The sequence below is a fragment of the Pieris brassicae genome, chromosome 3 (assembly GCF_905147105.1).
Source record: "Pieris brassicae chromosome 3, ilPieBrab1.1, whole genome shotgun sequence".
Classification (NCBI taxonomy): domain Eukaryota; kingdom Metazoa; phylum Arthropoda; class Insecta; order Lepidoptera; family Pieridae; genus Pieris; species Pieris brassicae.
In genome coordinates, this window is record NC_059667.1 from 18,046,885 (window position 1) to 18,061,065 (window position 14,181).

Below are 14,181 nucleotides of genomic sequence, written 5' to 3' on the forward strand. Positions count from 1 at the left end.
GTATTTTTAATATTAATTATTATGGAGTTTATTATAGTAGTATAGTATTATAGGGTAGGGTACACGTTTGTAACGAATAAACTTAAAAACTACAGACAAAGACCATTTGAATAATTCCTTAGTAACATTTGTAAATGACAATCAAATATTTAGGTAGAGCAGTCCGTAGTACATAAACGTGTTCTTGAGAGACACAGTACCACATTATGTTGTATGCTTGAGTGACAACATTTAAGCGGATTATATGTTGGGTGCAAGAAATTGCAACCCTACTGTAAATAAACAACTGTCAGACGACATCAATTTAGTAGAGGGGTTGTTGTAGCAGTTAGTCACGGGGACTCTTAGTAGGGACCCAGGATAAGTGGGGGGATTGCGCGTTTCCCGAGATTTAAAAGGTCGCCAGTACATACATTCTAACTTTCGTAGGCGTGGGTTGCCTAATTCAATGAGGAACAAATTAAGCTTTTTATGTGTGTCAGTTGCGTATTGTTGTTTCAACTAATTACCAAATATAAATAAATAACAATGGAGTGTAAATTTCTCACAACGTTGATGAGAAGTATCAACATTGCAAACATTGTAATGCTTTTAATGATTGATTACATATTTTATACCTGTATCTTCTGGATACAGATTTGTGTATTCACAAGATAAAGAAAAATTGTTTTGTCTCTGCCAATTAGTTTACATAGAAATTCTTTTAATTTGGCTAAAAGACATGTATCCAGGTCACGTTCATTCGTTTAAAAAAGAGTTTTATTATTATAAAATATTTGGTTTTGTACAGGAGTTTGAAGTTAGTTTGGAAGTGAAAGCATTACAAACGCTTTGCTTTTAATCTAAATGAATTAGGAATTAACTAATTAGATACACAGATAATTCAATTAAAAAACGGTGAGAAGTTTATTCGAAATCTACTCATCGCAATTTATTAATTTTATGATAGTTTTTATTGTAAATATTTAGTTCCGCACTGGGTGGAGATTATGAATGTAATTAAGTTTTTTTTTCATCGGAAATCAAATCTTCGAATTGACGAATGAAATTAACTGTATCACGGAGACAATGTCTGTGTAATAAAACAAAAGAACGTTTAATGATTAGTTATATATAAAATATTAATTAATTTAAATAGGATGTGAGGGATTTGTTTAAATACAGATCGACTAAGAAATCAAACTAGGAACCGAGTCAGAACAACCTTTCCCGCCATTTATACAAAAAGAAAATTCCACGAGTCCAACAGAGGAATGTTCACGATTACATGAATATACATACCTTAAGAATTTCTTGTACGAACCGGTCGTCAGCTGAGAGCGAATAACAAAAATGGCGGCGAAGCAGCAAGTGTTACTGATAACACAATCTTATCCTGGACATATTTAAATTCACATTATTTACCTTTTATGTCGTAAATGGTTTAGTTATCAATTTATGGATAATCGCGGATAACTATTTGTTTTTAAAGGATGATGTATAACAACAATAATTATATTATTTTCCTATAATACTTTTGTATAAAATATAGTATCTCATCCATGACCTCGGTATAGTCTGGGGATACATAGGGTGTTGAGTTACCGATTTAAAAGCTCAAGCTCGACTAGGACGACCACTTGTCGGAATAAAACCCTAAGGTCCCTGAAAAGTAACCCTACATAGTACAACGATACTCGTTGCTTAACAATAGTAGGTACGATTTGTACAAAAACCGTGTCTTTACTTTTCTTCATAAATTTTAAAAAAATAATTTTAACTGATCTTTTATATTGTATGTGTGTGTGTGTATGAGATGATTCTTTATAAAGATATTTACTATTGTAATGAAAATTCGCGTAGATTTAGCATTAAATAATATCTCTAGACTTATCCCTTATTATTAAATTAGAACAGAACACCACCATTGTAGATAGCGTATATAAATAATATTTACACAGAACAAACTATTTTATTATGCAGATAATCATATCGCACTAATCAACTTAATGCACTTGCGTTAATAATTAATTCTCGTTGACAATAGACAACATTGTATTGCCATAGGAAAATCTGTGAGAGTCTGCTTATTATGAACCCAAAATTAGGTTTTCTTTAGAATATTATGGAGGAAGGAAGGTGAAAAGTTCCTCCAACTTAAAACTTGACTAGCTCAAAGGCCTCAGTGGCAGAGAAATTGTAAATATCAGTAGCGGTCAGAATAACTTTGATTGGTCAGATTAACTTTTATTAAATAATTTGAGGTTTTTAAACAAAAATTAGAGTTTAAATTTAAAAATGTCCCTATATATCTTGTACTTTGCTACAAGTATTAAGTGTAACATAAATTTGTTTTAACTCCGTAAAAATGTATTTTCGGATAAATGACCATTTTCTAGTCAAATTTCTGACAATTCTTTACACGGTACGGTTTTTACGGTTTATTTCGTTTGAACTAGGTAAAAATAAGGACTTATCTTGTCTTTAATGCAGGCCTTTTTGTCACTTAGTCCATAATTTTGTAGGACTAATTTTGAACTATTCAAAATATTTTTTTTTTGTGAAAACTTTTGGTTACTGAATTATATTTTTTTCCCAAATTCTTTATTTTTTTCTGTTTTCATGGCAATTTTTCGATATGTTAATAATATCCCTGGGTTCGTTCTTGTAGCCTTTAAATTAAACATAAATTATATTGTAAAACCCTAGACTCGAAGTTATCGAACACATTTCAAATTTAGAACTTCACTTCCTTGTTAGTTATCACGTAGGCTGTTTTGATATAATATTTAATATCCCCTTGACATTTCCTACTTTGAATAATGACATGTTAAATCTAGTTAAAAATTGTTTATTAAATGCTTGTATTTAAATATGGTAATAGGCCCAATACGTTCGTACTAGTTAAACTGGTTTCATATAGATACAGCTATGAAGTTATTTAACGGTCAAAGTAATTATGCGGTAAAAATAACTTCTAAAGATAAGTATTTTCTGATATATTGCAGAGCACGAATTAATGTCATGGTCTGATGCAGATAATACAAGGATGCATTGGTAACCCGATTTGATGAGATCATGGCATACTTTTCTGCAGTTAAAAATGCATTTGTATTTAAAAAAAACCGCTGAAGCATACTGAAAAAAATTTTTTTTTACAAAAGCTCCATAAACGTTTAGACAATGATAAAGTTTTTTCCTATGACTCGTTAGTTGACGCTACCTACAGATAAAACCTAAACCACGGAACTGTATCTGGTTGGATTGGTTTCCCATCATACCGGTCTTTTGAGACATCTCAAACATAATGGGGAACGTTACAAAACACCACAGGTTTGCACTTAATGACACTTATTAAATGAAATGTCACTGACACAAGTATAACGCGATTAAAATAAACAGCTACAAGACACGTATGGAAATTGAAGAACGAGTAGCGATTCAATTTAGCCGCGTTATAATTAGGGCTGCCCAGAGACGAGTTTTTGTAGGTCACTAATTGAAACTGGATTTATGTAGCTTTTTGTAGAAGTTGCATAACCCTGAACGACGTGGGAATTGAAAATGTGTTGCGTGTGAGCTTTGCTGCGTGAAGATATTAGATTATGAAAACCATTCCAGAAGATTTCTTATTGTTCCAGTAGGGCGCAGTGATATAAACTTTAGATTACGCAATATTTATTCGCAAAAGACGGCAGCGTTTAAGTTTTTAAAGAAACCATATGTAAATTTCATACTTTAAATTTACTCTCAGTTTGTGACTTCGGCAAATGCATGGTGTAATATAAGATATATAGAAAAGTAATTAATAACTAGGAAAAAACGGCACTTGCATCCAACGTTACTGGCCAACCTATTTGCCAAGACCTAAAACAAAGGCTGTTTATTTATATAATATTGTGCATATTATTGAAATAAACAGCTTTTGCATATTGCAAAGTATGGCCTTACATAATAAAAAATGAAGAAGGGAGTATTATCTGCCAGCCCTACATGAGCCAGGTGGCCAGGTAACCGTGAGCTTGAAGCAAATGTAACATGTATTAACAAGTTTTAAACGTGCTCAAATCGTATTATTACATATGATAACATTTTTGTAGTAATACATATTCCGTTGAACTTTAGGTTCTTTTTGAAATGGTATTTGTTAACCGCATCTAGGGACATAACGATTCCTTTAGAGCTGGAAGACGGCATCAATACATCCGATTCCTAAAAAAGACGATCGCTCTTATCCGTCCAACTATCGCCCAATAGCTATAACCTTCTTGTTCTTCATAACAAAGGAAACCTTTATTAGCGACCAGCTCCTGAGAGACCTAGGTCACCAACTGATTAGCGATTTTTCCGTACGGCTTTCGCCGTGGTCGTTTAGCTGGTGACCTCCTTGTATACCTTACAAGGGGGAGGCGCTGGCGGTAAGTTTGCATAGCGAAACCCTTGATCGGGTGTGGCACGGAGCACTGCTCTCGAAGCTTTCAGCCTATGGGCTCTCCGAGAAATTATGCAATTGGATCTCTAGCTTTCTGGCTGATCGGAACATCAAGGTCGTCATCAACGAAGCGTGTTCTGCCCGTGAATGCTGAGGTCTCACAAGGCTGTGTCCTATCCCCGACCCTGTTTATTCTGCATGTCAGTGATATGTTGCAACTTAGCAACCTTCATTGCTATGCACTGGGGATACTTATTACACTGGTCGGGCAGGTATTTCTCGGGCTGTTGTCAATGAGTACCGGAACAAACTTGTGTCTAAAGTCGAAACTCTTCTACGAGGATTCTCGAACTGTGGCAAATTGTGTCCAATTTAACCCCAAGAAGACACAAGTTTGCGCGTTTGACACAAGGTCCCTTTGAAGTCACTCCCCTTAACGCATCATCTAGCATTGGGATACTGGGTGTTGTCGTATTGAATGATCGGCTCCACATGGAGTATTGTTCTCACCTATGGGTGGGAGCTCCCCAGTACCAGTTTCTTCCGCTTGACCGTATTCAACAAAGAGTAATTCGAATCGTCGACGACCAGTCACTTTCAGAAGAAGAAAGTTCTTACTACGAAGAAAATTCTTTTCAGTACTGGCTTCGTAGAAATTCTATACCTACCTCATTATTTTTTTCATTGTTCATAATCCTTTAGCTAACAGAATTAAGTTTCTTGACAAACAAGCTGATAGCTTTGAGCTATGGCTTCTTTAACCGAGGATTAAAATATGTAATGTACGAACTAGCTATTGTGTTAATATGAATTTATAATATTTTTCTTTTTCCAGGTCTAACAAATATTTGCAGAAGTCAGCCATCACAAGAGTCTGTGCCGTCGGAGGCTTTTTTATTTCTATACCCGTATTTTTAACTGGTAAGTTAAATTTATTAAAGTTAACATTTATTATATGTGCGTATGAAATTGTTCATAACGCTTCCATGCAAACAAATTATTTAATAATTTAGTTAAGCTTATACATATACCTTTACCTTAAAATTATTAATAAAATCTATTCCATTGCAGGTATAATACTTTACACATTCATCCAATTCCACTCTACACCCGCAATAGTCACATCAGTATTTATTGGCGTGGGCATCATATTCTGCGGATGTGCTATGGTACACAACGTGTTCGTCTGGCAGAAGGAAAAGACCAATTTGGTGAAAGCATTTCGTACACAAGAAATTGCAATGAATACATCAAACGGTGTGGTTATGAATGGACATTTGAATAACACTGGAGTCGGCAATGTAAGCTTTCACAGCATGACCGCGCCGTATACGCATCCAATCACGCTTTTGCAGCAGGGCGGGCCTTATATTATTAGGTAATCTTTAACTTATTGTAATAATATTTAAATTCTGTTTAGCATTTTTTATTACAGGTGTTAGATAAATTGTAATGAGAACGAAAAATCGTAAACAATTGTATGAGTTTTATTTTTTAATATTTTTAGTACTTCAATTTCATGTTTCAGGCCTCCAACAAGTACACCACCCGGTGAAGGTGCGGCAACTCCAGGTGTTCCAGCTGCTACCATCGATTTAAGCCACGATACTCACGAACTTAGCACACTCGTCTAAACTCCACAGACTATCATAATATGGTGGTTCTAGCATAGCCAATCTTAATACAACTGTCATATGAATTCTGTGAAAATATGTGACAGTCATAGTTTTCTTTACTATTGTCAACGGTAAAGTTACTACGGATTATTATTGTTCTAAATTTAAATATTTGTACAGACCTTAGTTGAAATGATCTATAGACGCGACGAAATATCATGGCAAACTAATAAGTCAATGAAAATAGAAGTTGACAGGCTTAAATTTTTTAACTTTTTAACATTTTTTACGCGGAAAATAAAACTGATTGACTTAAAATTTACTTCAAAACTTTCGATTATTTTCTTGTATATTTTAAAAGTTAACACCATTGTTGTATTTTTGAAATGTGTGATTTCCAAAAATAATTTTAGATCGTCTGTACAGGCTCAGGTTGAAATGTATGCATTTCTATGAATTTTTAACAGGAATAAGCTTATAAAATATAAGTAATCTGTTCAACTTAACCTACATTTTTGGTCTATGAATTAAATGAAAGTAAAATTCTGAAAGTTTGTGTGGGATCTTTGCCTCAAATCACAGAAATTTTAACGGCGATCTTATCCGACTGTTCATAAAACGTATTGAACGAATTGAACACTTAACTAAAGTCCTCTTTCGTCTCTTTCTGCCAAATTGTGTTTACGATGTGATGAAGGAGAAAGTTTGTAAGAGTGCTGTGGTTAAAGCACGGCAAATGCACCATTTGCCCGATTCATTTGTAATGATTAAAAAACCATTTCAAGAGAAAATAGATCGTTAGAATGACCGTGATTCTTACAACCGTTACGGTTAACTGTATTATATCTGTACATAATTATCAATTAATTTAAATTCGCCATTTATTTAAGTAAATCATTAAGATATTTATAAATATTTGATTTATGAATCAGTGCCTTTAGTAACTTGAATAAAAAAATATTTAGGTATAAAAACACATGGGTCATTTTACATACTGTTAATCTATGGTTACATGTTCTGCGCGATAAATGTTTAGCGCGGGCCTTTTCTGTTAACGCTTGTGGAAAAGTTGAGTATGGCTGAACTGAACATCTTTCTGTTTTGCGAACTATTTAATTACTTAAATATCATTAGTGTCCAAAGTTAACTGTATGAGTTTTACTTTTTTTAAACCGTTTAAGGTAAATAATTAAAATTGCCGTGAAGATTAGCCTAAGATATGTGTCTTAATAGAACGGTCCCAATGCACACTATACCACAAAAATGTATGAAATATTTGGCTCTATCACTTTAATAAACGTGACAAAACATTCTCTGTCTATTTCAAAACAACGTTAATTTTATGATTAAGACCGTTTAGCTAACATTCAAAGACAAACTAAGTGCGAACTAGCATCAGTCAAATTATCACAAGATTTGACATAAAAAACAGTTCGTGTTTAGTCTTTTCTCTGAATCAAGACAATTGACATACTATGCAACAAGCGCCATTACTTATATATAAGCAAATATTTCGCTATGCAATATTTTTATACAGATATTTGTCATGAAATATCACGAATAGAACTTATGAGCCAATTCGAGAATGTTAAATAGTATTCTATATTGGTTGATTTATTGTATATTTTGTACATAAACACGAACCTGGAGGCATAATTAATTTATTCTTAATTAACTTTATGTAATTTTTAGACACGAAATAAAAACTGTTTCAATTATGTGTGTTATTTTCCTCTTCTGATGTCTTCTTTAGCCCTGAAATAAATGAAAACAATATTAGTTTATTGTCTTTAGTAAATGAATTAAATCTTGTCATATATATTGTTTACATAAAAAAATATTGGAATAACATAAATATCAAGTTAAGAGATTCAGAATCTTTAAATATGTCAAACTTCATACAGAAAAAGTGGTTGAAATTTGTTAACTTGGGTTGATGTTCTACAGAACAGGCCTAATATTTTAGGTTTGCTTAATAGGTATTATAAAATTATAATTTAAGCGCAGGGTTGGCCTAAAGATGTGAGCGTACGATGGAATTTTCATTCTATATGCCCTCTAAAATTTCATACTTGCTCGTAAAGTGTAGGAATACATGGTGAGGAAATCGGCATGGCTTCGAGGTAAAAATTAACGGTGAGCATCAGGCATAGAAGGTTAATCACCTAGTTCCTACTAAGAAAAATATAACCACGAAACATACAGATACGCCAACACTGAAAGTTTACGCTGCTAGTTTTTTAATAGAACTTTTTCGTATTTTTGTTTTCTAATAGATTTGATTGCGCATAGCTAGCATCTGTAGGAGCTAACAGCATATAATATAGCACAGAAACGAAAACGGTGATCAATGATGAATTATGAAATAATTATATATCTATGAATATACATAAATGATTGAAGACAACGAGGCAGGCATGTGTTTTTTCAGTCATTTCGTCATGTTAAGCATGGCTTGCTTTTTAAACCTTCTTTCCGAACACTCGACTTTGTCGTTGGTTTGGTTAGAACATTCGAGACTCTTGACGAACAACTTGATAAAAATCACGAAACCTTTAAGGCATTTAGAACTTGTAGTAATGACGTAAATATGTGGCGTAGTAGACTTTTAATTCGTACTAATTTAGATACGTGGAAATTAAGAGTCTTGCTAGAGGCAAAGTCAAAATAACTTTATTCATATAGGTACACATATGAACGTTAGATAAATTAATTCTAAATTTACATTACTACCAGTTCGCAAGTCAAGCGGCGTAGAGCGGGCAAGAAGAACTGGCAAGAAACTTTCCGCCACTCTTTTCAAACGCTAAGTTTTGAGTCATATAAATTGTTTAAACTGGAGAAAAGCAAGTTTTGAGTCATAAAAATTCGACAAATTTATAAAAATCAATAAAAGTTTAATTTACGTTTAACGAGAGCTTTGAACTTATTTAGTGATAATTCTCTAATTTCGCTTGGGAGTTTGTTTTAAAAACGAATACAAGTTTCATATAAGGAGTGGTTTATAGAAACGCTAAAATACAAAAAATGCCATTATTTTCACCATATATACTGTATAGTTTTATTGAACGAAGAGCTAAAAAATAAAGGGAATGACCCCAATAAACGTTTTAAGATAGATGCGATACTTACTTTTTCATACCCTGGTAGAGACCGGTGTAGTACCCACTCATGTACCAACTTAGAAGCATTGACGACACCGCTTGTTGTTCATCCTGTATTTCACCTAACTGAGGTGGAGGTGGTGGAAACGGAAGCTCTATACCACCCATCTAAAATAAGCCATTTCATGTCTTTAAAATAAATGAAATAAAACGTTTCTTTATACTAACTCTTGTACGAATCATTAAAACAAAATGTTCAGTAGTCACACATACTTATTCTATCAATATATGTGGGTAACACTAAAAATGTTTAGAACTGGACAGTTAGAAACATTGCTAATGAAAATATTGTTTTAATTTTAATTTTAGAACTCTTTGGTAACCCAATGTAGTATATTGCATTCATTTGTCATTTGTTTTTGTGAATTGGCGGCAAATCTAAAACTCTTGTTTCTTGTTACTCGACTTTTGTTGTGGGCTTACTCAACAACAAAGCTATTAGGCTGCGATTAGCATTTCTTAATGAAGCCCCATCTCGTGCCATTATTTACTATTGGTTTAACGACGTTAAGCGTGGACGTAGCAATCTCAATGATGATCCGCGTGAGGGACGTCCTTTAACAGCGACTACTCAAGATAACATCAGTGCTGTGCGACGCATGATAGAGGAATATAAGAGAGTGACTTATGAGCAGATACGGGCAAGCCGAGGCATGGTATGAGTCAAGTTAAAAAAGTATTACACAAACATTTAGGCGACAGGAAGCTTTGTACTAGATGGATTCCCCATACTTTAGCCGACGACCAGAAACATCTTCGCATGGACTGGTGTCGCCAAATGTTAGATAAGTTCAACAGCTGAGACTCATATGCTGTATTTGACATCGTCACAGGCGATGAAAGCTTGATATATTGCTACGAACTCGAAAACAAAAGACAATCAGCTCAGTGGGTGTTTCCTTTCGAGGATCGGCCATCTAAGGTAAAGAAAGGAAGAAGTCAAGGAAAAAAGACGATTGCCGCATTCTTTGGTCAGAAAGCTCATTTCACGACAGTTGTGCTAGAATATGGAAGGGCAAGGGCAAAAATTCGACAGCAGCGCCCTCGGAGCAGGATCCTCCTTCACCACAACAATTCTTTAGCGCACTCCCCAAAACGGATTGTTGAATATTTGACTATGGCAGGTGTCGAGATGAAGAGTCATTCGCCATACAGTCTTGAACTGGCGTCCTGCGACTTTCATTTATTTCCAAGAACTAAAGAAAATTCGAGGTATTCGCTTTACGAGCCCTGAAGATGCGGTGAAAACGTACTAAAATGCCTAAGGAAGAAAGGGCCCACTGCTTTTCTCAGTGGTTCCATCGAATGCGACGATGTGTGGAGAAGAACGGAGATTGCTTCGAAAAACAATATAAGTATTGGCAACTTTCTACATTAAACCGTTTTTCATTATCCAAACATTTTTAGTGTTACCTAGGTATAGCCGTACATCCATCATGAGCCACGTAAATAAATATATATATGATGCTTATATTGTGTAAATGATTCTACTGTATGAAATTAAGTTGTCTTAAAATTTAAGATATAATTTAGTTGTTTCAAACTTATTAATTGTAAATCATTTCAATGTCAATTTATCTTCTATGTATTGCTAGAATACTCACTCCTACAATGAAGGAAAATTGAGAAAACTATCTATTTACGTCTATGACGTAAACATTGAAATTGTGTATCAGGTAATGTCACATCAACAAAACTAATCAAGGAAACAGATGCAGATTTCATGTGTAACAGATTTATTGAAATTAAAAAAATGAATAATTATAAATATTAATAGAACCTTGCTTTTATTGGCTATGGTAGTAACTTAAAAATACTATTTCTTTTAATGCTCCTTTAAATTAGCAAATTAAGTCATAAGATCTACAGATTTTTTTAATTTAAAAAAAGTTTCAGTAAATAACTTACATTTCTAATCATAGACATATCAGGCATTGGTATATCGGGTAATGTGAATGAATTATTTCTTGATTTCTGTTTATTTCTTTTTTTGTCAGAACTCACTCGTTCATAAATTTGCTTTATAGAATCTGAAAACACAGTTTAAATAGACTGTCAATCTTTAAATAACAATCATTCTTAATAATTAATTAGAGTGATTTACATATTTTTTTCCAAAGTTATACTATCCTCAGAAAGTCTCTTGTTATAAAATTTTTAGTCCTACTTTTTCTAAACAACTAATTCATGTCCAAACAAATATGGAACTCAAATAAATGATTGATAAGTAACAAACATTAAGAAAAGTTTACAATACTTACCCACATGTGCCGTAGCTCCTAATTCTGCATCATCACCATATGGAGACTGGCTTTCAAACCCATCATCATCTTTTTCTAACTTAGAGTATTGGGTCTTTTGATGGTTATTTATGGTTGGGTGCAAAGAGCTAAGTTCTACTTTTTGTAAATTATCATATTCTGAAATTGTTCATTGACATCATAATAATTACCTATTATATAGTTGAGATTACATAAATAGCAGGTACAATTGTTTACCAGAAAATTGGACTATACATTCTCTGTCATTAAGTATAGATAAGATTACTGCTTCATACTCAAGTCCATCTTCATCATATAAAGCTCTGCATGACATTCCAGCCTTCCAGTTAATTTTCTTAGTTTTTTTCTTGGGATGTTCCTTCTTTGGTTTTATTTGATCTGTAATGTAATGGCTTCCATATGATTTTATAATTCATGTTCTGTTATAAATAGTCATAGGATATAACTATCAATCATTAAACTGGTTTGGCAAAGGAAATCTTTAATATATGTATATTAAAACCTAACATTGGATAAACAATTTTAGATGTTATAACTTGGGTACTTTGCATAATTTTAATGTAAAAGTGTAAGCAGTGAATCAAATTATTTTAACATACTCTGTTTTGAATCAGTTTCAGTCTGAGTGTTGGTGGACATAGCAATCCTTTTGGCTACCTCTATGTTCACTATTTTTATAGCTTTATCATATGCATTATTTAGTTTCCTATCGTCCCAGACATTTCCGTCATCTTCTTCAGATTGAGACTAAAAAGAAAAATATTTTTTTATCATAATAAGAGTAACAATTTTTCTATAGAATTCGTACACAATACAACCATGGATTATAGAATCATATGTATAATTTGTAATGGTATTAATTGTTTTCATAGTCTTTCTGTTTAATAATATAAAAGCTAGGTAACCAATTATAACAAAAACTAATACTAAATACTTTCTTACTTCATCCAGGTCCATTCCCTTTACATAAAGAATTTCATTCTGAGACATGATACCGAAGATTTTAAGATAAATGTAGCATAAAAAACAATGGAAAATTTGTGCAACTCTTAAATTTATAAGTTTTTAATGTTTTTGATATTTCTGTTAAAATTTTACAATAAAAAATAAATAGCTCCCCACAGGACCCGACTTTACTACAGATTTGTAGAGTAGCAATGTCACAGATTAGGTAGACAAGTAAAAATATAAAATTAAATAGAGAAGCCAAAGCCAAGAAGTAAAAACGTTCAGCCTATGAACTAAAACGACAGTAGTTGATTATATTATATTCACATATTGCGACGTATAAGTGTATGAATTGTTAAATATAAAAAGTGGAGTCTTCAGATGAAAACCCAGCGCATAGCGTAATCAAATCATTTATAACATACATATTTCACAAGAATGACATCGACAATATTTTATGTGTCAGCCGCTACTCGCTAGTAAGGCTATAAAGTAATTACACGACACTGGCGAAGTACCTTGTCTTTTTTTAATTTTATGGCCTGGGGAAGTACCTTGTGCCCAGTTGGCATAAAGAAAAGCCATAAACAAGAAAAAAAAGTAAGTAGTTCAAAGAATATATACGTTTAAGAATTAAATAATAGATGTAATGGTATAGATTTAAGTATAACAAAAAAAAAAGTTTTTTTTTATTATCGAATATTAGATACAGGATACTCATAGATTTCCTACATTTTAAATTATAGATTGCACGAATAGCTCTATTCTGCAGGTTGAAAATAGTTTCGATATCAGCAGCATGACCCCATAATAATAAGCCATAAGCTGTGAAAGTAACAAAAATAAATAAGTCTATATAGCTGTATCGACATCAGTTAGTGAGCGAATCTTTTTAACCGCGTTTTTTTTTTATAAAATAGGGGGCAAACGGGCAGGAGGCTCACCTGATGTTAAGTGATACCGCCGCCCATGGACACTCTCAATGCCAGAGGGCTCGCGAGTGCGTTGCCGGCCTTTTAAGAATTTGTACGCTCTTTTCTTGAAGGACCCTAAGTCGAATTGGTTCGGAAATACTTCAGTGAGCAGCTGGTTCCACATAGCGGTGGTGCGCGGCAAAAATTGCCTTGAAAAACGCTGTCGTGAAACGGCGGACGTCGAGGTGATACGGGTGGAATTTTGTATTCTGCCTCGACGTCCGATGATGAAACTCAGCTGCAGGTATTAATCCGAACAACTCCTCTGAACACTCTCCATGATAAATGCGGTAGAAGATGCAGAGTGACCCTACATCTCTACGCAACGCCAAAGGATCGAGCCGCTCGGAGTGGGATTGGTCATCGACGATTCGAACCGCTCTTCGTTGAATACGGTCAAGTGGAAGGAGCTGGTACTGGGGAGCTCCCGCCCAGAGGTGAGAACAGTATTCCATGTGGGGCCGAATTTGCGCTTTATATCGTTGCAAGCGGTGGCCCGGAGTGAAATATCGTCTCGCCTTGCTGAGCACATCAAGCTTTTTGGAGGCTAATTTATCCTTCCCTTCCAAATGACCGCGAAACTGGACGTTATGCGATATGTCAACGCCCAATATTCCGATGTTAGCTGAGGCTTTAAGGAGAGTGCCTTCAAAGAGGCGAGTAGCGACAAAGGGAGTTTTTTTAGCGGAAAACGCGCAGACTTGTGTCTTCTTGGGGTTAAATTGGACTAGATTTAGTCTACCCCAGTCCGAGTCTCCACGTAAAAGAGTTTCGACTTCAGACACA

General features: G+C 34.0%; 3 protein-coding genes across 4 annotated transcripts in view; 1 reads left to right on the top strand and 2 right to left on the bottom strand.

The window, feature by feature from the left end:
* LOC123706765 (spermine oxidase-like) overlaps positions 1–1,347 on the bottom strand; it is a 23,236-nt gene extending 21,889 nt beyond the window's left edge. Inside the window, exon 1 of the mRNA XM_045656177.1 lies at positions 1,282–1,347. The gene's annotated coding sequence lies outside the window, so the exon portion shown is untranslated. The remainder of the gene's footprint in view (positions 1–1,281) is intronic.
* The window catches only part of LOC123706766, a 20,003-nt gene extending 12,892 nt beyond the window's left edge, over positions 1–7,111 (top strand). The window contains exons 2-4 of the mRNA XM_045656179.1: positions 5,247–5,332; positions 5,483–5,789; positions 5,940–7,111. Coding sequence (XP_045512135.1) covers positions 5,247–5,332; positions 5,483–5,789; positions 5,940–6,045 — 499 coding nt within the window. The 3' untranslated portion in view covers positions 6,046–7,111. The remainder of the gene's footprint in view (positions 1–5,246; positions 5,333–5,482; positions 5,790–5,939) is intronic.
* A 91-nt stretch (positions 7,112–7,202) lies between these two features.
* LOC123706767 (survival motor neuron protein) lies at positions 7,203–12,914 on the bottom strand. 2 transcript variants are annotated; one of them, XM_045656181.1, is made up of 7 exons: positions 12,847–12,914; positions 12,073–12,220; positions 11,690–11,851; positions 11,453–11,611; positions 11,100–11,221; positions 9,160–9,299; positions 7,203–7,782 (listed from the first exon to the last, which is right to left on the bottom strand). In XM_045656181.1, the coding sequence occupies exons 2-7, from the start codon at positions 12,110–12,112 to the stop codon at positions 7,752–7,754; spliced, it is 654 nt and encodes a 217-aa protein (XP_045512137.1). In that variant the 5' UTR covers positions 12,113–12,220; positions 12,847–12,914; the 3' UTR covers positions 7,203–7,751. The 2 variants fall into 2 exon arrangements, with proteins under 2 accessions (XP_045512137.1, XP_045512136.1); XM_045656180.1 differs by lacking the exon at positions 12,847–12,914 and adding an exon at positions 12,416–12,793.
* Positions 12,915–14,181: the final 1,267 nt, after the last annotated feature.

What these genes read in the sequence shown, in the direction of transcription:
- LOC123706767 (XM_045656180.1), bottom strand. Translation starts at nt 12,463, where the DNA reads ATGTCTCAGAATGAAATTCTTTATGTAAAGGGAATGGACCTGGATGAA. An exon ending in ATGTATAGTCCAATTTTCTG is followed by an intron (nt 11,612 to 11,689) that starts GTAAACAATTGT and finishes GAACAATTTCAG; the next exon opens with AATATGATAATTTACAAAAA. An exon ending in ATATGTCTATGATTAGAAAT is followed by an intron (nt 9,300 to 11,099) that starts GTAAGTTATTTA and finishes GGCTTATTTTAG; the next exon opens with ATGGGTGGTATAGAGCTTCC.